Source organism: Bos javanicus, chromosome 14, assembly GCF_032452875.1.
Source record: "Bos javanicus breed banteng chromosome 14, ARS-OSU_banteng_1.0, whole genome shotgun sequence".
Lineage (NCBI taxonomy): Eukaryota > Metazoa > Chordata > Mammalia > Artiodactyla > Bovidae > Bos > Bos javanicus.
In genome coordinates, this window is record NC_083881.1 from 68,054,125 (window position 1) to 68,081,224 (window position 27,100).

Sequence of the window (27,100 nt, forward strand, 5' to 3'; positions counted from 1 at the left end):
CCATTCTGTACAAGGCCATGGAGGAACAATGTCTTATGTGTGCGCCGCGCTTCCAGGTCACCCACGCTGGGCAGGGCCTCCTTGAGAGCAGCCTTGGAGAAGCAACCCCTTCCTTAGCTGGACCAGCTACTGGTCAGAAAATGAACCTGGAGATGCTCAGGGACGTGGCCCAGCACGAGGAAGTGGAATTGAACACTATGTCCGGGATACACATTCTGTACCTTCAAGCTCTCAGAGAAGCCAAACAAAACACACTCACCTAACTTCCGAAGTAAGACAAGTGTTACACGGTGCCTGTTTAAGACAGTGATGGAAGTGCAATCAGGTCTACAGAGCGGGTGCCTCTTGGCTTCTCTTTGGGACTTTAATTGGAAGGATGCGACTGTTGTTCAGAGAGCATGTGCACGCTCAGAGCTGCGGCTGGCACAGCAACCCCCACAGCCCCCAGCCACTGGGCTGGCAACACTTCTCTGGAGCGTGTCTGAGTGGGCTCTCAACCGAGTGGCTGCCAGAGGCCCAGGGCACAGGAAGTGACCTGAGCATTCCATGATTCATTTAACCCCTCCACCCCGGAATTCTTTGCAGAAAAAGAAAAACATGACGGCTGTGGTTAAAGATTTCCTTAAAGGGGGAAAAGGCATCGAAACCTTTGCGCTCTGAAAGGAGGGAACAAAGCGATTGGTTTCAGCGAGTGTATGAGAAAATCAACTGGGTACTGGTCACTTGTTAGAAAAATCAATCCAACTTGGCTGATGTAACCATTCCCTTAGCGCACACACGCAAAAGACAACAATGACTATCTTGTTCACTTCCTATTGATTGCTTGGGAAGTTTAGGAAAAGGAACATATGTGTCTGCAAGCCCTCTAAAATACATATATATTTTTTCTCTTTTCTTCTCACTACATAAAACACAAACATATTCACAGTATCCTAAAGCCACTTGAAAAACACAGCGATTGCTTACAAACAGTGAAAAGCACCAATAAGATACAAAGAAATGAGCACTTAACGGAGGCCAAAGTTGATGGGTTTTAACTCGAACCATTTTATTTAAAACAGGGATCCATCAGAGGTGGTGAACTATCAGGGTCAGTGGTCTAGAGCATGGCACGGATGAAAGGGAATACTCACCAGCACCTCACGTGGGACTAAAAGACAACGTCAGCAACACACCATGAAAGAAAACTAGTAAAATGGAAAAGGCACCTGGCTGGGGGCGGGGTCGCGAGCACTGCCTCCGGGGAGGTTCCCGCCTGTGCGCTGTGGCTAAGTCTGACCAGGGACACTGGCGAGGGAACGGGAACGTTCTGGTCTAACGCCCAGGATCCTGTGTGGGGAGCTAACCTTCCCGCAGCCTGGTGTCTACCTGCCACATGTGGTTTCAGGTCCTAAAGGGGGGAGGAGGTTACTAAATGTAACACCAAAGCTCCCCACTTTTTTTCCTCCAGGAGAGAGGGGAGCCCTCCTCCAATTCAACGTCAGCAGTGGCTTCTGAAGGCTTATATAAGCATCCCAACTTAAAAAACAAGCAGTAAGGAAATAAAACATAGTCAAGTGGGCTGGGCTTAAAACCAGTCAGTCAAGTGGAAGGGCAGATTCAGAGAAAGAAAATGGTGGCGACCTGTCCATCAGCTGTCCCGGTGGGATGCCCTGTCTCAGTGAAGATGTTTAAACGGCACCCCCCACACAGGAAGCACAAAGCTGCTCCGGCAACTGAGTAAAGAGCTACCATCTCCTCCTCCGAGCACCGTCCTGCTACCGGTGGCCAAGTGCTGAAGTTACCAGGGACCCCCAAAGGCCCGAGCCCCTCCTGCAATCATCTGCCCTTCGGGGCTGGGCTGTGGGAAACAAGACCCACGCTCTCAAATAACGACCCCCTCTCCAGCCCTGTTCCTTCCCGATCACGCTGTGCCTTTCAACCTCCCTCCTCCCGGCAAGTCCAGCCGATTCCGTCCCCTCCCAGTTCTAGGCACTCCCTGGACACATCTTGTATTATTATGAACCAGGGTCTTTTCATTTCTTTCCCACTCCGTTGGTGACTTTTGACTTGGAATGTCGATTCCTTCTTCTGGAAGAATGGCTCTCGCTGTTGCCTGGATGCTTGGGGGGGCCGTCTTCAGAACCTGGTCAAGAGGAATCGGGACACGCCGTCAGCATCGTTGTGGGCTGCGGGCCCAGGCTCTGGCCTTCTGCCCCTGCTCTCCCTGCCCGGGCTGCCCGCTGCTCTTCCACTGATCCTCGGGCGCCATCTAGTGACCTTGCTAATAAACCAACGCATACACGCCCCAGTGGACATGGGTTTGAACAGGGAGGCCTGGTGTGCTGCAGTCCATGGGGTCGCAGCGAGTCGGACATGACTGAGCCACTGAACTGACTGACTTGACTGATAGAAGCCCAGGCCCTCGGCTAACTAGCACAGCTAGGGCCTGGGTGTCCTGAGGATGTTTTACACTCCCCGCAGGGTGGACTGTGGTCCATGGCGTTGGGGGCCAGAAGTGAGAGCATAGATCACATCAGAGCACAGAGGAGAGCCCGTGAAAACTTACACCATGTGGGTGTCGAGTCTACCTTCGCAACCGAAGGACACACCAGTGACGTTTTCCCCACCTTGGTCGGCTGCAAACCGTAGTTTCTAAATCTCTAAACTGGAATGAATTCTTGACTTGACAGATATGAAAGCTATTACACGACTTCGGGGGTCTGACCTAGAGGCCTCCCACTACTCAGGACGGGCAGCCGAGAGTCACCTGGGAAGATACCGCGGGCCCGCAAGAGGCTCAAGGTCTACAGGGCCGGCATCCTTTGTCACGCTCCGTCGTGTGGGAGCTCAGAGAAAGGCGTCTACATGGGCTGAGAGCTGAGCAATCAGCAGGTCCCCAGCCAGCTGGACGGTGGGGCCGGGGCAGTGGAGCTGGGGTGGGGGTGGGCATTCCGGGCAAGGGGTGTGTAAGGTCTGGAAGGTCATTGGAACTTCCTGGCAGGAGACTGGCTCTGCCCCAGAGTTGGGCACGTGGACAACCTCTGGCCTAGCAGCAGAGCCAAGATTCTCTGCTCCAGGGCTCAGGTTCTGTTTGTTTTTTAAACCGTCGGCCTACCTTCCATTTCAACGTATCTCTACCATTGCTTATATCTTGTAGTCTTGTCACTGGAGAACCTGGAAGTGCCACGGACTGATCTCTGAGCTGGGGCGGCAGGGGCGGGGGAGTGGTTCTGAATAAGGGAGCCCCCAGGGGAGAAACCCTGTGCCCACCTCCATCCGCAGTCCACAGTAGTTGGTGGATTCAGGAGAAACCACCTCCAGCAGGGTGACCAGCACTCTGCAGCGTTTTCCCAGGGAGAGCTGTGCTGAGCTTCACCCCGAAGAATCAGGAGAGCAACTCAGCAGAGCTGTCCCTCCCTCACCCCCGCTTTGCTGAGCCAGTCTTAGGGTTGACATTCAAGATCTCTGGTGTTCACGTCTCTCCTTTTAGTCAAGTCCCATGATCAGTTCATAACTGACAAAGCACTGTCTAGTGGAGCGTCCTCGGGGTCATTTTTCTACAAGCCAAATTCTTTAAAAATAACCAGGTGGCCCCAAATCTTTCCAGAATGCTCCTTGGGGAGAGGCCAGTGGGAGATCCCTGACTACACTGCTGAAATCCCTCTGACGATGGTCTGTCTCTTGAATCAACTCGATCAAGCAGATCCGCCTCTTTTTTGAAAGGCTTCTCTCCTGGCGCACAACTCTTCCTAACCCCTCTCACTCACAATGAAAGCCAAGAGGAGGAACATCCCCATCAGGATGGCTGAGACAGTGGGGTCTCGCTCTGTCCTTTTATCTCAGAGGAGGCAGAACCACACAGCGCCTCTTCTTATGAAGCCAAGTTTCTTGGGCAGAACCTATGAGCACTTTGCTTGTTTCTTTTTTTTTTGCTTGTTTCTTAATAAGTAACAGGAGACATGCAAGTGAGTAGGTTGGAGACCATTTAGGGCTCCAGATATTTATCAATATTCAGAGGATAAGGATAAATTCTGAATAGAAATCCCTTTACTGGGCTTTGGGGGCCTTGAGCAATAAGCAGGAAAAAGCGAGAGAAAAATACCTTTTGAACCTTTCCCGTGAGGCCAGGAGATGTCCGGACTGTAGGTGCCATCTTCACACTCTGAGTAGGTCTAGAGAGAGAGGCAGGCTTAGTGGTGGGATGGAGTGCTCCCAAGGGGAGGGTGCCAGCAAACAAGGAAGGGTGCTCCACCCAGGCCTCTCCTGGGCTAGGGACCCCCACCAGCAAGGGCAGGACCGCCTGGTGCTCAGGCTCTTAGCTCTAAGAGCAAGGCTACTCCCAAGTGATGCAGAACAGATCTTCTAGAAAGTGCCTTTAGCTCCTTAGACTAAAAGGATAAATAGAGGATGAAAGCTGCTATTTTCACTTAAAAAAAATCCCAGTTGACGAGACTGCTATAGTGTTTTAAGCCCCCTCACATCAATCCTCTACCTTAATCCTCCTCTACTAGGAAAGGAGGGCTTCCCAGGTAGCTCAGTGGTAAAGAATCCGCCTGCTAACGCAGGAAGCACTGGAGACTCCGGTTCAATCCCTGGCTCAGGAAGATCCCCTGGAGGACTAAAATGGCAACCCCCTCCATCAGTCTTGCCTGGGAAATCCCACAGAGGAGCCTGGCGATCTACAGTCCATGGGGTCTCAGAGAGTAGGACACGACCGAGTGGCTGAGCACGCCCGCACACATGCACACACAACGAAGTAAGCAGGGCGAGAGTTTCTGCAAGGGAGCCCCAGGCTGGGACGCAGGAGGAGGCCTGCGCAGGGTGAAAGACCCAGCTTTGCAAAAACTGGTCCCGGGCTTGCCCCGCAATTAAAAACAAACAAAAAGAATTCGCAAATAATTTTAAAAGTTTTAGCCCTCGTAAGAAATGAGGATAAAAGTACGGGAGCTATTGAACAGGGCAGTCCCAAGCAAGAATGGCAATTATAGGAAGTGAATTCTGAACCGGCTGTGTTTGGGGCGGTGGGGGGGCGGGGCAGAGGGCGCTGACACCCTGCCCACGCGCTGCCCGCCACGCCCCATCCTCCGTGACTGTGCTCCCAGCTACAGTGCCAAGCAGGGTGTGATCAGACACAAAAAGCCATCTCTGCATTCCCCTGTATACCTTTTCTCGGTGACCGTAGTGCTCCGCATACCAAACCATGCCATACAGGCACAGGAAGGTGGTGAAAGCCTGGAAGAGAAAAACAAGCACAAAACAGTTTTAGAATGAGGGTGCAACCAAAAATTCCATTTTCCCGAACTTTAGGATTTCGATGGGAATTCACACATGGCGTCTCCAGGAGTTTCTGCCTCCTGCCCCAGGACGCCGGTTACAGCACAGCTGGGTGCGGCAGCGATGACCCCGGGAGGCATCGAGGAAGACCGCGAGGGCTTTCTGAGAGAGAAGCTGGGAGACCTTGGTTACCAGTGTCTCCATGGTTGGCTGGGCTTCCCTGATAGCTCAGCTAGTAAAGTGAAGAATCGGCCTGCAATGTGGGAGACCTGGGTTCGATCCCTGGGTTGGGAAGATCCCCTAGAGAAGGGAACGGCTACCCACTCCAGTATTCTGGCCTGGAGAATTCCATGGACTGTATAGTCCATGGGGTCACAAAGAGTCAGACACGACTGAGAGACATTCATTTCACTTCATGTGGTTATCACTGTGACTCTGCCGTCAGAATGACGATCTCTTCCAGGTGTGGGATCAGGTAGGTGCATTTTCTGAGCAGCTCTGTGGCTTCTGGCTAAGAGCACGTATCAGCCTCTATCTTGTGCCTCTTTTTGGGGTCTGATTCTCACAGTCCATCCTCTGCACCCTGCCCCCCATCACTAAAGTCAATTAGGAGGACTCAGCCGGTCAGCTTCTGAGGGAAACAGGATTTTTTTTTTTAATATTTATATTTTGGTTCCGCCGGGCCTTCCTTACTGCATGCAGACTTTCTCTAGTTGTGCCAAGCTCTCCGTTGCAGTGTGCAGGCTTCTCACTATGGTGGCTTCTCTTGTGGTACAGCATGAGCTCTATGGCACGTGGGCTCGGAGTTGGGGAGCAGGGGCTGACTGCCCCACTGCAGGTGGGATCTTCCCTCAACCAGGATCGAACCAGGGTCCCCTGCATTGCGAGGTGGATTCTTAACCACTGGAACACCAGGGAAGCCCAGGAAGAGGGTTTCTGAATGAAAAAGCAGCTTTCCTTCCGTGTAGGGTCACAGTGGTGCCAGGGGGCCCAGCAGGACACTGCTGCCCTGGGCACGGCACTGTTTAGTCTCAGCGGCCCCACTGCGATCCCAGTTCTGACTGCTTCTGTTTTTCTGTTAGGTAGATCGGAAAATAAAGACAAGGTCAAGTTGTCTTGTGAGACTGTGAAAACACACATGCATGGTCCATGGTTACCTAGAGTCTGGGATCACCTCCACTCCCCCCTGGTGTACCCCACCAGCCCTACACCCTAAATTATGCTCTAATTTAAGGGAAAAAATAGCACCTAGAAATCTAGAGTTTAAAAATATGTCAAAAAACTGAAAGCTGGGGGAAGTTCCTGGCTGCCTGGACCACACCATGTGACAGGACAGGAAAGGCCCCCAGCCGGGCCTCAGCGTCCCCTCGTGACCATGAGGGAGTCGCCAAAACCAAGCAAACTGCCCGTTCTGCTGTTACATGGTGTCGTTCAGTCGCTCAGTCGTGTCTGACTCTTTGCGACCCCACAGGCTGCAGCACGCCAGGCTTCCCTGCCCCTCACCATCTTCTGGAGCTTACTCAAACTCATGTCCATCGAGTCGGTGATGCCATCCAACCATCTCATCCTCTGTCATCCCCTTCTCCTCCTGCCTTCAAGCATTTCCAGCATCAAGGTCTTTTCCAACGAGTCAGCTCTTCGCATCAGGTGGCCAAAGTATTGGAGCTTCAGCTTCAGCAGCAGTCCTTCCAATGAACATTCAGGACTGATTTCCTTTAGGATGGACTGGTTGGATCTCTTGCTGTCCAGGGGACTCTCAAGAGTCTTCTCCAGCACCGCAGTTTGAAAGCATCAATTCCTCAGCGCTTCTGCTATTCTGTTTCTTCAGAAGTCCTTACTTTGGGAACCCACTGACAGAACATGGTCCTCAAGGTCTAACCTCCATCTCTTCCACTGCGTTTCCTACTGGGGACCTGTCCCGTTGACTCAGCCATGGGAATAGTTGTGAAATTATGCTATAATCTTCTCTTCTTGAATAATTTCAGTTCTTTCTAAGAGTCATAACTTTAAATCTAGAGGTGTTAATCTCAATCCTCATCTCACAGCAGAGGAATAAAGCTCAGAGAGGCAATGACCTTCTTAAAGATGCACAGTTAGAGGGTGGCAAGACTGAAACCAGAACACAGGTTTCTTTACATACCTGGATCAAATTTTAGGGGTGTCTATCAAAACAAATGCTAATTTCAGGTCTACATGTCTTTAGAGCGCTATCCATTATTTATCTGTCCATTCATCCATTCCCGGGGGAAGAAAGGCATCATGGGAGGAGCTAGTGTGCCCAGCCCGCAGTCCGGAGGGCGGAGCCCGGACTGAAGGGGACGAGGGGCTGCGCCTTCTCGTCACGGGCGGCCTATAGCATAGTCCGGGTCCAGTTCCTCCGGGTCAGCGACATTCATGGAGCGTCTGCTGGGTGCACGGAGTCACCTTACGGGTCAAAAAAGAAAGGAATCTGAGTGCTCCCCTGGTCCTTCCATGCCAGTGAAGTGGGAATAGCGGAATGGCGGGGAGAGAACATGAAATATAAGAAGACCCACTAGTTCATTTAAAAAAAAATTAAATCCTTATTGAAACTGGTGTATATTCAGGTGTTTTTTTTATTTAAGAAAGCTCGTATCTCCCCATCAAAATACTAAGCCATGAATGAATATACTAAAATTATAAAATGAAACACGACTTCTAATCTTTAACACAGTCCAGTACTTATTCAGATTTCTAATATACGGCATCATATATTAAATGTACTGTTTTCACGGCATGGCAAGAGTGGGAAGACTAGGGGATCTGTAGCACGTAAAACTACGTGTGTCAGCTCCTCAGGGAGAGAGCAGGACAGCCTAGGTTGCAAAGGAGGGGAGGGAGGCGGGGTTCCACCTCCAGGGACCAGTCCGTGACTGTGCTGCGGGGGTCGTCATTGCGCATCTCGCCCACCAGAGGGCAGACGTGCGGGGCTTTCTTCCCCCAGCTTTCTCTCCTGCCCTGGGAGGGCAGACTGGCAGCTTAGGGCTGCTCCAGGAGCAGACAGCTGGGCAGACCTTGCTTTGCAGGGGGGGCGGGGGGGGAGGGGCAGGCAAACACTGGCAGGTGCTGCGTGGCAGATGCTTATCATCACAACCGCCATGCAAAGGACCTGCTGTGGTGGCCAAATTTACCACTTCATCTGGGTAAAAGAGGCCCTTTTCACACTTGTCCCAGGAGACAAAAGCTTGTAATTTATGGGTTTGCAATCACACCTCTGGAAATCTAGGCAAGTACCTACTTAAAATGTCAAGGCCTGGCATTTAAATAGCAATTGTGCAGATTTTGTTTAAAGAAAGAGAAGGAAAAAGAAAAAAAAAGGAAAGAAAAAACGTGAGGGCTGAGAACCAAGGCAGCACACAGGCCCAGGTGTGGCTTCCATATTATGGTTACCAGCATTCAAATCCACCCAGACTCATTAGACAACTGGTGCTGTGGCAGCTTATCAACCAGCATACGGGGCCTTTATTTCTATATTAATCACAAATTCTGTGTATACTCTCTTCCCAATCAAGGCAAATAACTGGGGGCTTTGTTTCTCTTAGCGTGGAGACATGGCGTAAACTTGTTCTCTTACTGAAAAATGTTTGCCTCCCTCCTAAGACTGAGACCAATCTTGATCTTTAATTAAAAACCGTGATTATAAAATGTGCCGGGCACACACATCTTTTAATATTTATTAAACCCACACTTTATTTCCACTCTTTTTCTCTAACTGAAACATGTGCAAGGCCGTGGGGGCCCCTAATCATCCCAGCCAAAGGCTTCTCTTCAGGCCAGCTCCCCTTCCATGGCACTCATGACAACACTAACTGGGGGATTCTGCTTATCTGCAAAGTCCTCTTCCCCGTGGCTGTTTCTCGTCCCTGGCCCAGCCTCTAAAATGTGGCTGCTCCCTGGTCCCCATCCTCAGCCAGCCTCTCCCCTCACTATGGCCCCCGACTCTTACCAAGCTGATGGCTCCTACCATTTACCCCAAGCATGGACACCTCCTGACTCTGTGTCTCCACTGCTGACCAAGTCTTTTCAGAGCTCCTGGACAGACCAGAACTTCCAATGACACAAGACACCCTCACCTGTAAATCGGTCCCTCATACCTTAACACACCTCCTTTCAACGAGCTTCTCGGATACCCCTCAATCAATCACTAGTACCGGAAGCCACCAGTGGCCCAAACAGGAAAGCTGGAGCCGCCCTCCCCAGCTCTGACGAGGGGACGCCTGCTGGGCCAGGTTCCTGCCGCCCTTTCTCTGCACCTTCAACGCCACTGCCTGGGACAGGCCCTCCCTGAGCTCCCAGCGACACCCTCAGGCTCAGCCCTCCTCTGTCCCATCCCTTCCATGCTCTCCCGGCCTCCAGCTGCTCCGTGAGGCAGTCTTTCCACTGAAAAAAAAAAAAACCCTGAATTCCCACCGACACACAGAGCTGGTCCCAGGCAGACACGTCCGACCCCCCCCTCCTCCGCCTTGCTCTCGCCCTCGCTCCCCAAACAGGCCGCCATCTTCCTGTGACTCCGGCGCGGGGGCGCTTCGAGTCTTCACGCCTGCCTGTCTCGTCATACGTGTCTGGGTCTCCTGGTCTCCGTCTCTGGACCTCACCCCCCTCGTCTCCCTGCATTTGATGAGTGTTTCCCGTGCACCAGATGCTGTGCTAGCGTCCCTGGCACAAAAGGACGATGGAGACTTATTCTCTGTGAGCAGCAGGAAGTGCCAGGTTGAGGAGACCGACATAAACACCACAGAAAATGTCACGCTGGGGCCAGAGCTTGAGGAGGTATGAACAGAATGGGACTGGGCCGCGCAGGAGGGAGTCCTCTCGTCTGCCTTGCAGGCCGGAGTGTACTGCACGCGGGGCGCAGATGGAAGGTTGGTCTTGGCTTTAAGGTTCACCAGGTGGAGGAAAAAGCAGGGCAAAGCACTCAGCGTGGGCAAAGGAAACCTCTCGGGTACAGGCAGGACAGGTCTGGAAGGACGACGAGCTGAGGTGTTCAGTAACCGGGAACAGTCTGGTGGAGCCTGAGGACTGGGGACTGCAGGGCTGGGTGTGAGAACCACCCAGGCAGTGACGGCCCCGAACACGCGGGCACTTCGTATTCCTGCTGCTGGGTGTGCGCTGGGGACCCATCTTCCTTCCCGCCGTTTCTGCCCCGCAGAGGGAGCTTCCCAGGGTAACCCTGCGGCTTTCCCTCACCCCTTCCCCAGGGGGCAGTGTGTCTTAACTGACTGGGGAACAGGGATGAGCAAGCGGGCCACTTCCTTTCTCAGCGAGGGGAGGCCGGCTTTTCTGAGGCTGGAGAGCAAAGTGTGTCTGCTCCTGGGCTCGCGATTGGAAGGCTCTCATTGGCATCGGACGCGGACACTGAGAATGTGGGCTCCCGGTCATACAGCGGCTGCTTCTGCCCTCCACAGCCTTCCTTCTTCCTGCCTGTCTCCTAACTGCTCTGAACCTGGTGGTGGGGGCGAGATACCGTTCTCTTGGGCCCTCTCAAGCCCCAGCAATCGAGACTGATTCTAAGCGGGGAGGAAGGGATTCCGACCTGAATTCTGCAAGACCGCTTTGGCACCAGAGTGGAGAACGGATCTGAAGGGCAGGATGGAGAAGATGGGAGAGGACGAGGTGAAGCTGGGTCACGTGGCGGGGAGCCCTATGGCTGACTTGAGGGGTGATGTTGGGAGGCGGCGGCCGCCTCGCCTCGGGGCTTAGGCTGGGTGCCCACAGGATGGGAGAACCGTGCACTGTGATCCCGGGTGAACCCGAGCACACGTGATCGCCTGAGCTGCACCCAGCTTGTCGGCTGCTCTCTCCGGAGCTCCTTGGGTTCTGTGCACACACACCGAGATGACGTCTGAGCATCAGTAGTCGGCAGAGGTAATGCCCACGTGCCCTTGGAGGGCCTCCGAGGGGAACCCCCGTGGAGAGGGGAGCGGAAATCTCTAGCCAGACTCTCTGGGTTTGAGCCCTGGCTCTGCCATGGACAACCTGTGTGACCTTAGGTAAGTTAGGGGGACCTCTCTGTGCCTTTATCTGGGAAAGAGGAGATAACAAAGTATCCCCTCAAAGTGTAAAGTCAAATATGCAATGTGTGAAAAGTGCTTCGAGCAGCGCCTGGCGCACGGTAAGTATGAATAAATCTCATCTTTGCCAGTCACCTACCTGTGTGGCTCCACATCAGGGCAGCTCTGATGAGCACTCGGCCACATGACAGACTTACAAGGGACCACGCTAAGGGATGGAGAGATTGAGAAACTGGTCGTGTCCTCGATAAAGTTACCATCACATAGACACCAAGGTGCATCAAAATTCACCAGCCTAAGGAGGCGGATGCTAAGTGTCTAATCAGCAAAACAGAGTGAAAGTCTCTAAAACAGAGACTGGAGGGGCCCAGCCAACTGGGTGACCAGAGACAGCTCTCTGGACACGGCCGGCCGTGAGGAGACTCTTCTGGCTACTGATGCCCCCGGAGGAGGCCTGCAATAGGCTGTGATGAAAAGCGCCTTCTGCCCACATCTCAGGAGTCCCGCCGGCCTTAACCTGCCTGTGGTCCCCTTGGCGCCAGGTGAGGGCTGCACCTGCCTACCATGTGTACCCGCTACAATTCACAGAGCCGGAGTGCCCATGCCAGAGAGAAATGTGAGGAGCAAAGAGTAACAGTTCCTGGCCCGTCTGACACGCTTCCCCCGCAACCAATCCTTACATCTTGTCTCACTGTGATGGAAAAAATACATCTGAGCTTGAATTCTGGAGTTTGAGGACAAACGAGATCCTTCTCCCCTTTCACTATTCAAGATAAAACAGCACAGGCTCAAGGTGCCCTGGCATAGTTAGGATTTCTAACAAGTAATCCTAAAAATAGACACCGTGAAAGACAATAAAAACACTTTAAAAATACAAAGTTCAGTCCTGCCAAAGGAAAACACAAACAAACAAACAAAGACTTGAATCTGATTAAGCCTCTAGATCCAGCTACCAATTTATAGAAAATACAGAAGACAAAGAAATCTGGTAAATGACAGTAAGGATGGCATCAGTAAAACCTGATGACAAGGGGAAAACCTACAGGACAAAAGAGTCTGTTTCTTCAACAAATAAACTGCAAAGGAGAAAGTGCTAGAGATGGAGGGAAACATGTAGATTAAAAGAGGCATGCAAACCAATTGCAATGAGTAGATGCTGATTCAAATAAACTGTTAGAAAATACAAACTTGAAGGAAACACTGAACAGTATGAAGGGCTGAATTCTGTTTCCACTGTGATAATATCATGGCGGTTGCACTAAACAGAAAAGCCTTCCTGTCTTTTTTTAGAAAGACATCCTGAAACAGGAAAAGTGGGCCTGCTTCCGAGTAAGCTGGGGTAGGGATGGTGTGTGTGGAACAGAAGGACATGAGACCGGCCACTGGTGGGTAACTGCTGAATCTGGGTGATGCGTTACGTGAAGGGGGAGCGACCTTATGTACTTCCACGTTTGAAGTTTAAGTGGTAATAATAAAAATTTTTTAAAAGCCCGAGTTAATTTTCTAGACTAAAAGCGAAGAATCTTAAATGTAAAATAAGAGTTTTCTCCAAAGTAACAAAACAAATTAAAAGGACAATCACAGAATTTTAAATTTAAAAAATTTTTTAGGTAAGATCCTGTTTCATTTGAGAGATGAGGGAAATGTCCCAGGACAATGAAGCTGGAGGCCCCTAGGACTCTTCCCTTCAGAGAGGAAAACACACCCAACACAAGCGTGGCCTATATATAACATTGGCCAGGGGAGAAGAAATAGCGTGGCCTGATTGCCTCCAAACCCCCTCCCCTTACATGGCCTGTAAACCAGAGTCTGTCGTTTTGTACATGAACACTTGGTAATATACACATTACAGGGCTCGGGAACTGTCCCTTCAAGGCAGACCTGACATTCTCAGCAAATGCAGGCGAATGCTCACGAGTGAAACAAATGGGAGTATAATTATGCACCTGCTGGGGGCATGTGATCAGACCTACAAAGGGGACCAATTTGGGGTGCCACGTGGTCCTGTGTATTTGTTCTTGAACTTCATCCCATGGCCAATCTTGGGCTATTACAAGTATTATGTCTTGCCTTCTATAAATGTCTAAGAAACCTTGGTGCACAAGACGGTCTTGTTTTTCTTCTAGAAGAGACCATGGGGAGTTTAACACTTCAAGGTAGAAAAGTAATGACTTACCACGCAAAGAAGCCAAAGCACAACATAGAGTATTTGGGTCTTAGAGAAGAGATCTTGTCCAAATTTTATGCAGACAATAGCTTCCAGGAAACCAATGACCCTGTGACACAGAACAAGAGGTTAAATAACAAACTCATTAGAATATAACGCATTAACAGAAACATGCATAATTCCATCAGAAAGTTCAGCAGGTCAAAAGATTTCTGCTCCAAACACAAAGCAAGTCCCCTACAAAATGACAGTGCTCTAGTCTACTGTGCTTTCTTTAAAGACAATACATATTACATGCATTATATATATATATAGATAGATAGATAGATTTAATTAAAAAGGCTATTTTACTGTTATTCCTCTCTTCTTTTTCTTCAGATTATCTTTTTAGAGCAGTTTTTCAGGCTCATAGTAAACTTGAGGGAAAGGTACAGGTTTCCGACCATTCTCTGCTCTCACACATGCACAGCCTTCCCCTCTAGGAATATCCCCCACCGGAGCAGCGCATCTGTCACAAATGATGAACACAGTCAGCCAGAGTCCACAGGTTACCTCAGGGCTCACTCTGATGGTGGTGTACATTCTGGGGGTTTGGATAGATGTTCAAAGTGTAACATACCCACCACTGGGGTTCCCAGGTGGTGCTAGTGGTAAAGAGCCTGCTTGCCAAGGCAGGAGATGTGAGAGATGCAAGTTCAGTCCCTGGGTTGGGAAGACCCCCTGGAGAAGGGCATGGCAACCCACTCCAGTATTTTTGCCTGGAGAATCCCATGGACTACAGTTGCAAAGAGCTGGGCACAACGGAAGTGACTTAGTGTACATGCATCTACCATTACAGGGTCAGACGGAATAGTTTCACTGCCCTAAAAGCCCTCTGTGCTCTGCCTATTCATCCCTTTATTCCTCTCCAGGAATAAGTTATTTTTCATATTTTCCTTCCTCACAGACCACAATCTCAGTGTGTATATTTTCATAGCTACAGACCACTTGATGTCATCTTGGTCAGAGCCATAATGACAGGTGGACAGACACCCCCTTGGTTGAGACCCTGGCAGGGACAGGAAACCCACCACCTCTGTGGGCAGCTGCTTCTGCTCTTTCAGTCTCTTTAGCTTTGGGGAAGTTGTTCCTTATCTCCAGTGGGTGCCTGCCTCCTCCTGCCCCAGTCCTAACTCTGCCCTCCACAGTCATACAGGGGAGCGTGAGCTTCCAGGTGAGGCTTTCAGTAACTTGAAGGCAGCGATCACATTTCCTCCCAGCCATCTAGGAATTTCCAGATTTAATGTGTCCAGTTCTGCTGACAATAAAAACCCTTTATCCTCTACATCAGTAGGAATTTTGCTACATAAAAAAATGTTTAAAAAAAAAACTTTCATGTTTTACTCTTGAATTAAAACATCAAAGAAAAAAGCCAATCTTGTATTATAGAACTTCATTTATGAATATTAAAATCAGATCTTTATTACGGTTCAGAAATTGAAGGTAAGAACTGAGGAGGTGGGGTAACACAGCTCACCCCTTCATCCCAATGACTGCCCAGAAATAGCGACTTCTGACAAGGCCACGCTAGGTATTCCTTGCTCAGGAGGGAAGCGAGACAATCAGGGACTGGTCCTGTTGCAGGCATAATCTCTGAAAAGGCAGGAAGGGGCCCGGAAGACCCCAGGCCCCCTCCCCACTGCAGACACAGAGGTCACTGCCATGGTCAAATGGATGGACAGCTCTAAACAGCTGAAGACCTGGAGCCAGAACCACCAAAGCAGAAAGTCTCCAGTATGGATCTCTAGAGAGTCTGGGGTGGTCTTGTACCCCGGGGCAAACCAAACAAGGTTTAGGAGTGGTTGCCTGAATCTTTAAAGACCACCCTCACACACACACCCCGGCCCAATAAAGCACAGCCCTTGTGAGAAGGCCGCATTTCAGCCCAGCATCGTGGGAGGCCAGAGGGAGTAGGGCTGAGGTCGGCTGTCGCCCTGAGGTCGAGACCACCATTCGACACTAGAGGGCAGCAAAGCAGCTTCGGGAAGGGCTCCCGTGGGCGGACACAGAAAGCAACGCAGCCCGGGCTGGGCCGGCCTGAGGGACTGCAACCGGAAGGAAGTCTGCCCACCTGCCCTGAGCGGACAGAACAGCGGGCTTTACTGTGACAGGCTTCTAAACAGTCAACTGACCGAGGCACCCTTGGAGAGCTCGGTGACCAGCTGATTAGAGCTGTGTTTCTCAGACTTCTGTGACCTGAGTCGCATGGCAGGAAACACAATTTTCATCTTGTCCCCTCTCCCACACACACAACCTGCCTCAAAACACACAAAACAACTGTCCCCTTGCTCTGACATTTTCCTACCCCATTTCACTGTCAGAAAAATGCTGGTCATGACTCACTCAGTTGACTTCATAACAACCTGAAATTTGCTCTAAAGACCAGTGCTTTTCAATCAGGAACTTCAGGATGACTTGTTCCCACATGCTGAGGAATCTTAGCTGACCTGTTCTCCATAGAGGTGCCCTTGAGTAGAGACTGGGTGGCGGAGGGGTCAGGATGGAGGGAAGGGGCAGCGTGAGGTCACGAGGTGACACGGGTCTTAAAGGCCACCCCAGAGCTCGGCTTTCAGTCTGAGGCACCTGAGAATCCTGGGGGTGTTGCAGCAGAGGGCTGAACTGGATTGATTTTGTGGAGACTCATTTTGGCGGCTGGAAGAGAACTGCTGTGAGGAGACCGGGGAGCAGGGTGAAGACCTGGAGGAGATATGGGATGTGGGGAGCAGCAGGAATGGGGATGCATCACGTCAGCTATCCACGGACCCCTTACCCAGCAACGCTGGCTCTTAGAGGGAGTCCTGAAACGTAACATCCTCCTGGGAGGTCAACATCACTTCCTTATGGGACTCCAATTGCTGTTGGCCTGGGGCTTGAGGCCAAAGGCCTGGGTACTATGGGAGCCTCTATGAAGCCTGGCAGCTGAGGCAACACCAACCATCTCACCCTGGGCAGCCGCTCCATGGTATTGCCCTCAACTTAGAGCCAATTTCAATCTCAGATCTTGACCAGGCTGAGCAAGGTGGCCAATCTGTGGCTGGATGGAACCCAGGACTCCCTCCTCTTCATGCTTGTTGCCGTCCTTATCGTGAAGGAGCATGTTCAGTTCAGTTCAGTCACTCAGTCGTGTCTGACTCTTTGTGACTCCATGACTGCAGCACGCCAGGCTTCCCTGTCCATCACCAACGACCGGAGCTCACTCAAACTCAAGTCCGTAGAGTCAGTCAGGTCATCCAACCATCTCATTCTCTGTTGTCCCCTTTTCCTGCCTTCAGTCTTTCTCAGCATCAGGGTCTTTTCCAATGAGTCACTCCTTCACATCAGGAGGCCAAAATATTGGGGTTTCAGCTTCAGCATCAGTCCTTCCTGTGAATATTCAGGTCTGATTTCCTTTAGGATGGATTGGTTGGATCTCCTTGCAGTCCAAGGGACTCTCAAGAGTCTTCTCCAACACCACAGTTCAAAAGCATCAATTCTTTGGTGCTCAGCTTTCTTTATAGTCCAACTCTCACATCCATACATGATTACTGGAAAAACCATAGCTTTGACTAGACAGACCTTTGTTGGCAAAGTAATGTCTCTGCTTTTTAATATGCTGTCTAGGTTGGTCAGCTTTTCTTCCAAGGAGCAAATGTCTTTTATTTCATGCAGTCACTAGTGATTTTGGAACCCTCCAAAATAAAGTCTCGCAGTTTCCATTGTTTCCCCATCTATTTGCCACCTCTTCTTAATATCTTCTGCTTCTGTTAGGTCCATACTGTTTCTCTCCTTTATTGTGCCCATCCTTGCATGAAATGTTCCCTTGGTATGTCTAATTTTCTTGAAGAGATCGCTAGTCTTTCCCATTCTTTTGTTTTCCTCTATTTCTTTGCATTGATCACTGAGGAAGGCTTCCTTATCTCTCCTTGGTAGTCTTTGGAACTCTGCATTCAGATGGGTGTAGCTTTCCTTTTCTCCTTTGCCTTTAGCCTCTCTTCTCTTCTCAGCTATTTGTAAGGCCCTCCTCAGACAACCATTTTGCCTTTCTTTTTCTCTGGGATGGTCTTGATCACTGTCTCCTACAGCATCACAAACCTCCGTCCATAGTTCTTCAGGCACTCTGTATATCAGATCCAATCCCTTGAATCCATTTGTCACTTCCACTGTATAATCATAAGGGATTTGATTTAGGTCATACCTGAATGGTCTACTGGTTTTTCCCTACTTTCTTCAATTTAAGTCTGTATTTGGCAATAAGGACTTCCTGATCTGAGCCACAATCAGCTCCCGGTCTTGTTTTTGCTGACTGTACAGAGCTTCTCCATCTTTGGCTACAAAGAATATAATCAGTCTGATTTTAGTACTGACCATCTGGTGATGTCCACGTGTAGTGTCTTCTCTTGAGCTGTTGGAAGAGGGTGTTTGCTATGACTAGTGGGTTCTCATGGGCAGGAGGCAAATCAACTTTGGGCTGCCTGAGGTGCTTCTGCCTGGAGTGAGGCTGGCCTCTCATAAATAAAAACGACCTTAATGCAGAACCCGGCATCAGGAAATCCTCTGCGGATGGAACAAGAATGTATCACAGTCTTATTGAAACTGGGGCACAAAAGCTCTCGGCCTGGTGTGTGTGAGCTGGGTAGACAAGTCAACCTCGAGCAGAGACCATTCTGTTTGTAGCACCTGGTTGCACCTGGATTCTCAAGATGCCACAGCCTGTGTGCGTCCTATAGATGCAGCCCTGCAGCTGCACAAAACGCTCTGCCACGAGGGCTTGGGGCGAGGGTCAGTCACTCTCCAGCGGCCAGGAGCTGACTCGCCACCAGTGGAAACAAGCCGTGTATACAAGCGACGCAACTATGATACAATCCCACAGGGAGCCAGGAGTCAGGGAGCCAGGAGTCACCGCGGAACTTCAGGAGGCGGTTCCGGTTCCTGTTCGGATGAGTTCCGGTTCCGGTTAGGATGAGCAAACACACCTTTGGGGAGGAAGTGAACACTGAGCTGGGCCTTAAGGAGGTAGAGAACTCTTTCAGTTGTGCTCCATGGAACATGTGGACTTCCTAAGAAGCCCCGGGGCAGGATGGAGAGGGGGAGAAGGGGGCAGAGGGTCCTGGGTGGCACGCCCAGAACGATCCTGCCCAGTTGTTTTGCTGTATATCAGGGTTTGGAGCAAGATATCATTGGAGAAAAGGGATGCAGTTGCTGAAAAAAAAATTTGCGACTATTGCAGAGGACTGGGGCCTGTCAGTAGGTGTTCCTGAGAAAAGGAGCAGGGAGCAGCAGGAAAAGGGGTGGTCAGTCTGGAGGAGGATGGGATGGAGGAGAAGACACTAGAAACAGGAAATGCGAACGTGGCAAGGATGCTGCCCTTGCAATGTAAGCGCTGAGGGTGGGAAACAGAGATGCATGTGGACCAGAGGGAAGGCAGTAAGAGAGGCTGTGAGCAAAGGTCAGCAGGCAGATGATGGTGGCCTGGGAGTGCTGGGGAAGGTGGAGGAGGAGGGGAAGGTCTCCTCCAGTTGTGCGTTCTCTCCAAACACTCCCTCCTCCTGTAAGGACACTGAGCTGCATGCTGTGTCTACCCTTAAGGAGCCTGGAAGAACAGCAGCATAATTACAAGAAGTTGCGGAGGGGAGAGGGGTGGCGGGGAAGCCAGCAAAGGAATCAGACGCAGCAGAAACGGAGGAAGAAAACCTGCAGGGCAGCTGCTGCAGGAGGAGGAAAACAGTCTGGAGATGGCAGATGCTGCGGAGAAGACGGGAGAGACGAGGGTGGAGAAGGACGTGCCGATGTGGAGCTGCCCTTGGACAGCGTGATGTGCAGAGGAGCAGAGGCAGAAGCTTACTGTCTTGGGTCACCAGCAGGGCTAGGACAACTCGGGAGAGGAAGCCAGTGTGGTGAGAGGCAGTTCGGACAGCAACCGGGCTCCAGGCCTCGACCCTGGGGACCATCAGCTCTGACCCAACCCCTGGAGACCCAACCCAAGAACTTGCCAGAGGAGGAAAAGTGGCTGCTCACTTCTGTTACAGCCACAGCTTGGATCCCTTCCGGGCCAAGGGATCCAACATCTTTTCTTCATCAACCAGCCCAATGCTCTCCTTTGGAGGCACAGAAACTCAGTTATAATGGGGAGGGGAGGGGGAGAAAGGTGAAGATGAAGACGGTTTCACGTGCACATCTGGGCAATCTGTCCACCTCGATCTGGCCCTGACACCCACGAAGACGTAGTAACTGGAAGAGGTTCCCCCACTCCGACTTCTCCCCATGGGTTCCCATTCTCCAGATGGACGGAGTCCTGTCTCAGTTGGGCCCAGGATGTTTAGGGACAAAAGGCTGTAAGTTCAGCTCCATGGCACAACTGCGGAGCCCACATTTAAAGTCTGTATTTCATTACATATAGCAGCAATTAATGCCAGCTTTTTGAGGGTGTAACATTTACAAAGGAGAAAAGTACATGGGCTTCACCTCTGTTCCCTTGCATGTCCATACTGTGATAGAGCCAAAGTCATCCCAAAGTTAGTGAAAAGAAAACTATAAAGCATGAACTAGCTGTTAAAGAAGGGGTTTCTCTGGTGGCTCAGTGGTAAAGAATCCACCTGCCAATGCAGGAGACACAGGTTCAGTTCCTGGGTCAGGAAAATCCCCTGGAGAAGGAAATGGTGACCTATTCCAGTATTCTTTCCTGGAGAATCCCACGGACAGAGGAGCTTGGTGGGCTATACAGTCCATGGGGTCACTCAAGAGTCAGACATGACTTAGTGATAAAAACAAAAGTTGTTAAAGGAGGTCAGACATTTCAGTGTGTGCTGTTTTGATAGAAGATGAAAGAAACCAAAAAAAAAAACGAAGGTGACAGGGAAGCCGGAGGAAGGAAGGAAAAGAAGATGGGAGGTGGTGGCCCCCGAGAGGCAAACACCAGAGAAGAGACTGGAGGCCAGGCCTCCTGCAGCACCATCACAGGCCCACCATGCCGACCAGACAGAGGCTGCTCCTGCCTGTTCACACACCAGGTGGGTCCACCCTGTGTGATTTATGAACAGGGACTTGCTGTTTTTCAGCACAGCCCACTAATCTCAAGGTCCACTGACCTTGACATCATCATTCTGGGAGTCCTTGATTCTCAACAGAGCATCCTATGTCAGCCAAATGACCTCGCATTTATTTCAGCTCATTTGCATTTGACCTTCTTTCACCATTTTCCAGTAAGGGGCAGCTTTTCTGCGTTTGCTTCCACCCTTTCACCTAGTTCCTCTAGGCTATTTCTCCCACCACAGGGATTAAACTTTCAAGATACCAGATTAGGGAGAACTACCTGTCTCTCTGATCCACCATCTCCTTTTTCCTCAACAGGTGACTAGACAGATTTCTCCAGTCGCAGCAGAATAAGACTGTGGCAAGGACTTATAAATGTGAAAAGAAAAATGCACACGGAAAGAAGATGCATGGGACAGAGGAAAAGCTCAAAGGAAAAAAAGATCCCCAGTCCTTGGACAAGACAGTAAGAAGGCAACCTGCCTTCCCGCGACAAAAGTATGTAAGGAGTCTGGTAAATGTAGATTCTCTCTCCCACGAGAGCAGTCAACAATGGAAACTGAATCCATCCTATTACCCTTTAAGCTACTTTGGGTAGGAAAATCAACTTACATCATAGAGCCTGCCAGAAACAGTGACAAAGGCCTTTTGTCTGTTGGGAAGAAGGCGGTGGGAAACTTGAGCAACCCTTCCAGAATCTGGGTGAGAGCTGGATACACACACACACACACACACACACACGTTTGGAAGGAATGACAATGTAATGTAAGCAGTAAGTATCTCTAAACAGTTGATGTCTTTGGATGATCTTTAGTTTATTCTTTTCTACATTATCAATATGCATTACACAGAAAAAAAATTATGTTTAAAAATCTGTTGTGGTTTTCATCAGATTTTCTTTATGCTCAGTTTAAAATCTAGATTAGGTCCTGAATTTAAGCTCTTTGAGTGACTGAACTTCACACACAGATGTGCTGGACGTCTCTGGAACTTCTGTTGCTAGATGGCTTGGTGAGATGTAGATGGTGTTATACTGAGGAAGCGATTACCTGAGATACTGAACAGCATTTCACGTTTAATACTGGGGGTGAAACTGGATAATCTATGCTTTCAAATCATTTAAGTAATTATAAATTCAGATACAGCATTTGTATCTATAATAAGATGATAAATTGTGACCATGTGGCTACGTGTTAGTTTTCTTTGGGACAATAAAACCAGACCCTTTCTGGTGTGTAAGTAACATGAAGCATGGTCAAGCCCATCACAAGTCGTTGTCCCAAACTTACCATCGATTTCAGAGGGAAGTCAAACAATTCATTTCCTAATTTATTTCAGGAAACAAGGCCTCCAATTCTATGTGGAAAATATCTTTTGATTTCCTACTGTCTTTTAAAAAAATAATTTCTACCTCCTCTTTCTGTAACTTGCCAGTTAACTAGTCTAAATTTAAATCAGGAAAGGAACATTAAAAGTGAAAGACACACAATAATTGCACTGAAAGGCAGTTAATGCAGGGTCAAGAAAGAACTCAAGAAATCTACAGACATAAGTGGTTTCAAATGATAAGAGATTACTCACCCAAACACCCAGCACTGTGTTCCCACGCGTTTGCACTGCGTGTCGGTGAGGTAAGCGTAGTACTGTCTGAAAGAACAAAGGTAGAATTCACTGAGAGCCTCTGGAAAACCAGCAAGCCAATACAGAACTAAATCACTCTGACAGTGTGAATATAAAAATTGTCTGCCTTGTTCCACATACTCAAGCTGCCTGGTCTAGTTCTATTCAAAGGAATAGGAAGCCAGTGCCTGCTGAAACCTTCCTGTAAGAGGCTAAGAATTTGGACTGGGATGGAGGGAGGTGGTTTAAAGAGCCAGATTATTGGCAGAGGCAGTCTTGATTCAGAGGCAGACTCCCACACTCCTGAGCCAAAGTCACCCCAGGTGGGTGCTTCAGTCTCTCTCCTTGGAGGCAGTTCCAGAAGCTCACCTACACTGTCTCTGTCTCCTCTGGCTCTCTCCAGGACAAAGGCTGCTGACTGTAACCAGGCAGGAAAGCTATACATTTTGGCTCTCAGAAATATTTCAAGGTGACTGGCTACACGCCCAGTACTCATAGCCACACGTGGGAGAGGCGGCCTATAGGACAACACAGGGTGGGAGTCTTAGAGCTGCCCCTGAAACTCGACCCATCCCTGGGGAGGTGACATCTGAACCAGCGGGTTAAGGGCTGGGGTTAAAGACTCCCCTTTGAGGGTTTGAGGAAAGCTATGAAAAAGGCACATAAAACATGCACACAAAATTCTGCATTAAACTTCAGAGGGTTCACGAATGCCTAAAGCTCATCCATGAACTATCGGCTCTGTACCCCAAAGTGAAGAATTCTAGCTGTAAAGAATTCAGGTTTTCCTCTAACTTCACATCTTCATTACCTAATTTCCTTTTACCAGTTCAGCTACTTTACTAATTGCATCCATGCCCTTATACTGCACATTATATTAGACTAAAAGAATATTCACTCAAATGTCTTCTCAAAGCAGAGTCATATGAAAGTCAAACCAAAAAAGAGGAAAAGAGAGACCTGGTAAGTATATATGATTTATACTGAAGCCTGAGTTTTCGCTTCTTTCTGGGCCTGCCATTGACTCATCGGAACCTAAAATCCATTAGCATTTCCATCTTTCCAAGAGGCTTGTCAACCATCTCCTTAGCCTCAAGTGATGTAGGAACAAAGGAAGTGGCTAATTTTTAAACAAAAAAAGAATCGTTTGAAAACCCATAGAGTTTGGCAAAAATTTTAAGGAGGTCTCAAAAAAGTCCAAACACTGGATTTTTAGTTTCTGGTTGAGTCTCTAGTTTTTGCTGTGAAATATTTAACAATAAGGAAATTTCATGATAAATCACATGTGATTTGCTCTTCTGTTTTCTAAGAGATTTCTTTTCCCACTTATTTGTTGATTGCTCCTAATTTTATGAAGGAACTGCTGCTAATCTTTCCTGAAATAACAGTAAGCCTCAAATTACATCAAATTTTAAATATGATAAGGAGGTACCAACCCACAAAAAGGAAGATTGCATTAATGAGATAACTATTTCAGCAGATCACCAGTCCATAAAGTGCCAAAGGGCTCGGTGTACCAACTGTTACCTTCCTGTATATATTAATATATATTTGCAATAATGAATGAGAACAATAAGAAGTGCTAGCTGGGGGTGAGGGCTATGTCTGACCAAGGAAAACACCCACTCTCCTTGGCAAACAGGACCCTCTATTTGCGTAGATTGCTCACACATTAAAAATAATTAAATTATCCCACAGTTTCCAAAGAAGTTTACTTTGAATCAGCAGTGTAGAGACTTTGGGTGTTTCCACTGAAACAATGAAGAACAACTGTTCTACTCTTCAATGCCGAGACTCCACACTAGTTATAAAACCCTAATCGCTCTTTCCAAACAGGAACAACAGAACAAATGAAAGCGTTTCACTCTGAAGTTCACTGGTCAGTGTGGGGGACTCCAGTCTCTGAACAGCACCTCATCTCTAGGGTCCTACATGAATCATGACTCCAGGCCAAGGACAGCTTCCCTGGAGGATGAACACCCAAGCTTGTCCCTGCTGTCCTGGAGGACCACAGGAAGGACATTTGAAAAAGGAAATTAACTGGGTCTAAAGGAACTAATAAAGTTTCATTCTAAAAATAACAACATTTATGACTTCAATCCACCGTAAAAATGTTTGTATTTTTTGATAATCTCATGAAGAAAACCTCAGTATGTCTCTCCCTCATTTTGTTTTAAATAGGATGCTACAGGGGAAAAAAGGGCTTCCCAGGTGGCAGCGGTAAAGAATCTGCCTGCCAATGCAGGAGATACAGGTTGGATCCCTGGGTCAGGAAGATCCCCTGGAGAAGGAAATGGCAACCCACTCCAGTACTCTTGCCCAGAGAATCCCCATGGACGGAGGAGCCTGGCAGGCGATAGTCCATGGAGTTATAAAGACACAGCTTAGTGACTGAGCACAGGGGAAAGAACAGCAGTGAAGATCATAAAGCATAAAGGGGTTTGAATGTAATGGGGTGGTGTCAGTCTTCATGTTACTGAGGTTGGAGAAGCAAAATGTTTTCTTCATGTTCTGGATATATAAGTCTTTCTGTTCCCTTGGAAGTATAATTGTCTAGAATGACATTCTCACGGAAAATCTGCTAGTTTATATGACCTCCTTTATGCTACACAGGAGAAATGATGGGCAAAATGACCTGCAAAGCAGGTTAACATGTTCAAATGACCGTCAGGCTAACACAGAATTACCTTACTGTGGGAGCCGTGATGCCACCAATAAAGAGAATTCGACACCAGCTTAATGGATGACTGGCTTGGAACACAAAGATATGTTTCAGGAAGAAGGTATTCAACTCGGTCAGCTGCAAAAGAAGGAGGCGTGAGTCAACCTGGTGCTTTGAGCTAAGTCATGAGCCTCTAGTCCTTCAATGGACACTCTATAGCTAAAACTAATTGGTATGTTCAAAGCATTTCCAGAAAATATATTGGGTCTCTTAAGAGTATGGTGTTTAAGCCCAGGTACAGCCAGGACAACATGGGCACCAACTGAGCAGGGGTCCAGAGGAGGTGCTGGGTGCTGAGAGGGGCACAGGGGGCATCGGCCATTCAGCCTGTTTCCAGGTTCACGTGATTGTGACCTGGCTCACAGGCGTGAGCTGCTGGGACAGTCGGGAGGGAGATGCTTCAAGAGCAAAATCAGGAAAACAAATCTCTGCTGAGCAACACCTTCACAGCTGGACAGAAATCAGGCCAGGTCGAAAAGACATCTGACAGCAGGGAAGCAGGCTCTTTAATAGCCAAAAGAAGCTTAAGATGCTGTGCGTGACCGAGAAATGACTACGGGCTCATTCAGCTCGTGCCGGGGACCAAGCAGATCTCAGACGAAAGGCTGAAAGCTCCTAAAAGTGTGTGTGGGGGCTGGTCCAGGCTTCACCCGGCAGTGAGACTGCTCCCTCGGGGGCAGCAGCCAGTGCCACCATCATGCGACCTGTCCTGGCGGCACAAAACATGTCTGTCAGGAAATGCGTGCTCCGTGCCCAGAGGCCCCTCCTGTCCCCTCCAGATGAAGTGAGCAGCACAGATTAGGAAAGGTCACCCCTTTAGGAGCACATGAGGACTTCCCTGGTGGTACAGTGGATAGGAATCCGCCTGCCAATGCTGGAGACACGGGTTCGATCCCTAGTCCAGGAAGATCCGGCATGCCATGGGGCAACGGAGCCTGAGCACCACAACCACTCAGCCCGAGTGCTGCAATGACTGAAGTCTGTGCACCTAGAGCCTGTGCTCCCCAACTAGAAAGGCCCCGCAACGAAAAGCCCAAGCACCACAGTGGAGAGCAGACCCCTCATCGCAACTAGAGAGCCTGTGCAGCAACAGAGACCCAGGACGGCCAAAAATAAACACAATTAAAAAAAAAAAGAAAACGCGCATCACATGGACCAGCAGGTTCATTTCAGTGACCTAAAATGTGCGTCTTTCCCCACAGGGCGGGTTTTAATTTATTTTTAATTGGAGGATCATAGTGCTGATTTTAAGGATATAAAATAAGAACGGTTCACTCATCATCACCACGTATAGGAAACTGATCCCTGCATAGCGCTCACCATCCAGGGGACAGTGGGCCATGGAATTCTGCCATCCTAGGAAAATCCAAATCCTTCCAAGGTCCTCACAATCAAAGGGAACCTCTCCCTGTCCTGGCACTGCCCCAGAAGGGAAAACTTGACCATCATCCACTTATGTAACCCCCCTCCTTTTTAAAAAGTTTTTTTGATGGGAACCATTTCTAAAGTCTTTATTAAATTCGTTACAATATTGCTACTGTTTTTTTGTGTTTTAGTTTTTTGGCCTCGAGGTATAAGGGATCTTCACTCCCTGGCCGGGGATTGAACCTGCAGCCCCCTTGGTTGGAAGGTGAAGTCCCGACCAGTGGACTGCCAGGGAAGTTCCTATGTGCCCATTTTATCCACTGACTTCCCCAAACCATGGCGACTATATACCTGTTCATCCACATAGACTTCCACAGCCATAGACCTCATTTACTGAGATCCATATTATCATTCTCCTTCTGTGGACAAAGACTGTCTTTCAAGTGACACACGCCAATTTTCTCCTTGTGTTGGGAGTATGTTGTTCATGTGTTCAAAATATAACGTCTGAAGATTCTGGAAGACAACTCAGGTGAAAACTAGTTTTCCTTAGCTACTCTCCCAAAGCTGTGGAACAATTAACCTGTGAACAGGAGGGTCCATTAAAAAGCCTGCCTCCAGGGAAGAGTTGTTTGGTAATCTCTTTCCGAGACCCTAGGCTGTCTGCTTGGAAGGAGGGCCTCTCCCCACTGCTGATACCACTCCGGAGGACCCAGGTCCCCAGGGGGCTCCAGTCCCCTCAGGGAGCTTCTTTATTTAGCGCTTCACCAATTACCTAAAGTGGTAACAGCTGAGGTACCATCTTAACACTCAAACACTGAGTCTGGACTATAAAAAAAAAAAAAAGCCTTACATTTGTTACTTTGGTCCTGAAAAGACCATTCTATGGATAGA

General features: G+C 49.2%; 1 protein-coding gene across 1 annotated transcript in view; it reads right to left on the minus strand.

The window, feature by feature from the left end:
• Positions 1 to 1,023: 1,023 nt before the first annotated feature.
• PTDSS1 (phosphatidylserine synthase 1) overlaps positions 1,024 to 27,100 on the minus strand; it is a 67,549-nt gene continuing 41,472 nt past the window's right edge. The window contains exons 8-13 of the mRNA XM_061439319.1: positions 24,807 to 24,919; positions 22,081 to 22,146; positions 13,462 to 13,561; positions 5,146 to 5,214; positions 4,085 to 4,154; positions 1,024 to 2,125 (exon numbers count right to left, since the gene is read on the minus strand). Of these exons, the coding sequence (XP_061295303.1) occupies positions 2,016 to 2,125; positions 4,085 to 4,154; positions 5,146 to 5,214; positions 13,462 to 13,561; positions 22,081 to 22,146; positions 24,807 to 24,919 (528 nt within the window). The 3' untranslated portion in view covers positions 1,024 to 2,015. The remainder of the gene's footprint in view (positions 2,126 to 4,084; positions 4,155 to 5,145; positions 5,215 to 13,461; positions 13,562 to 22,080; positions 22,147 to 24,806; positions 24,920 to 27,100) is intronic.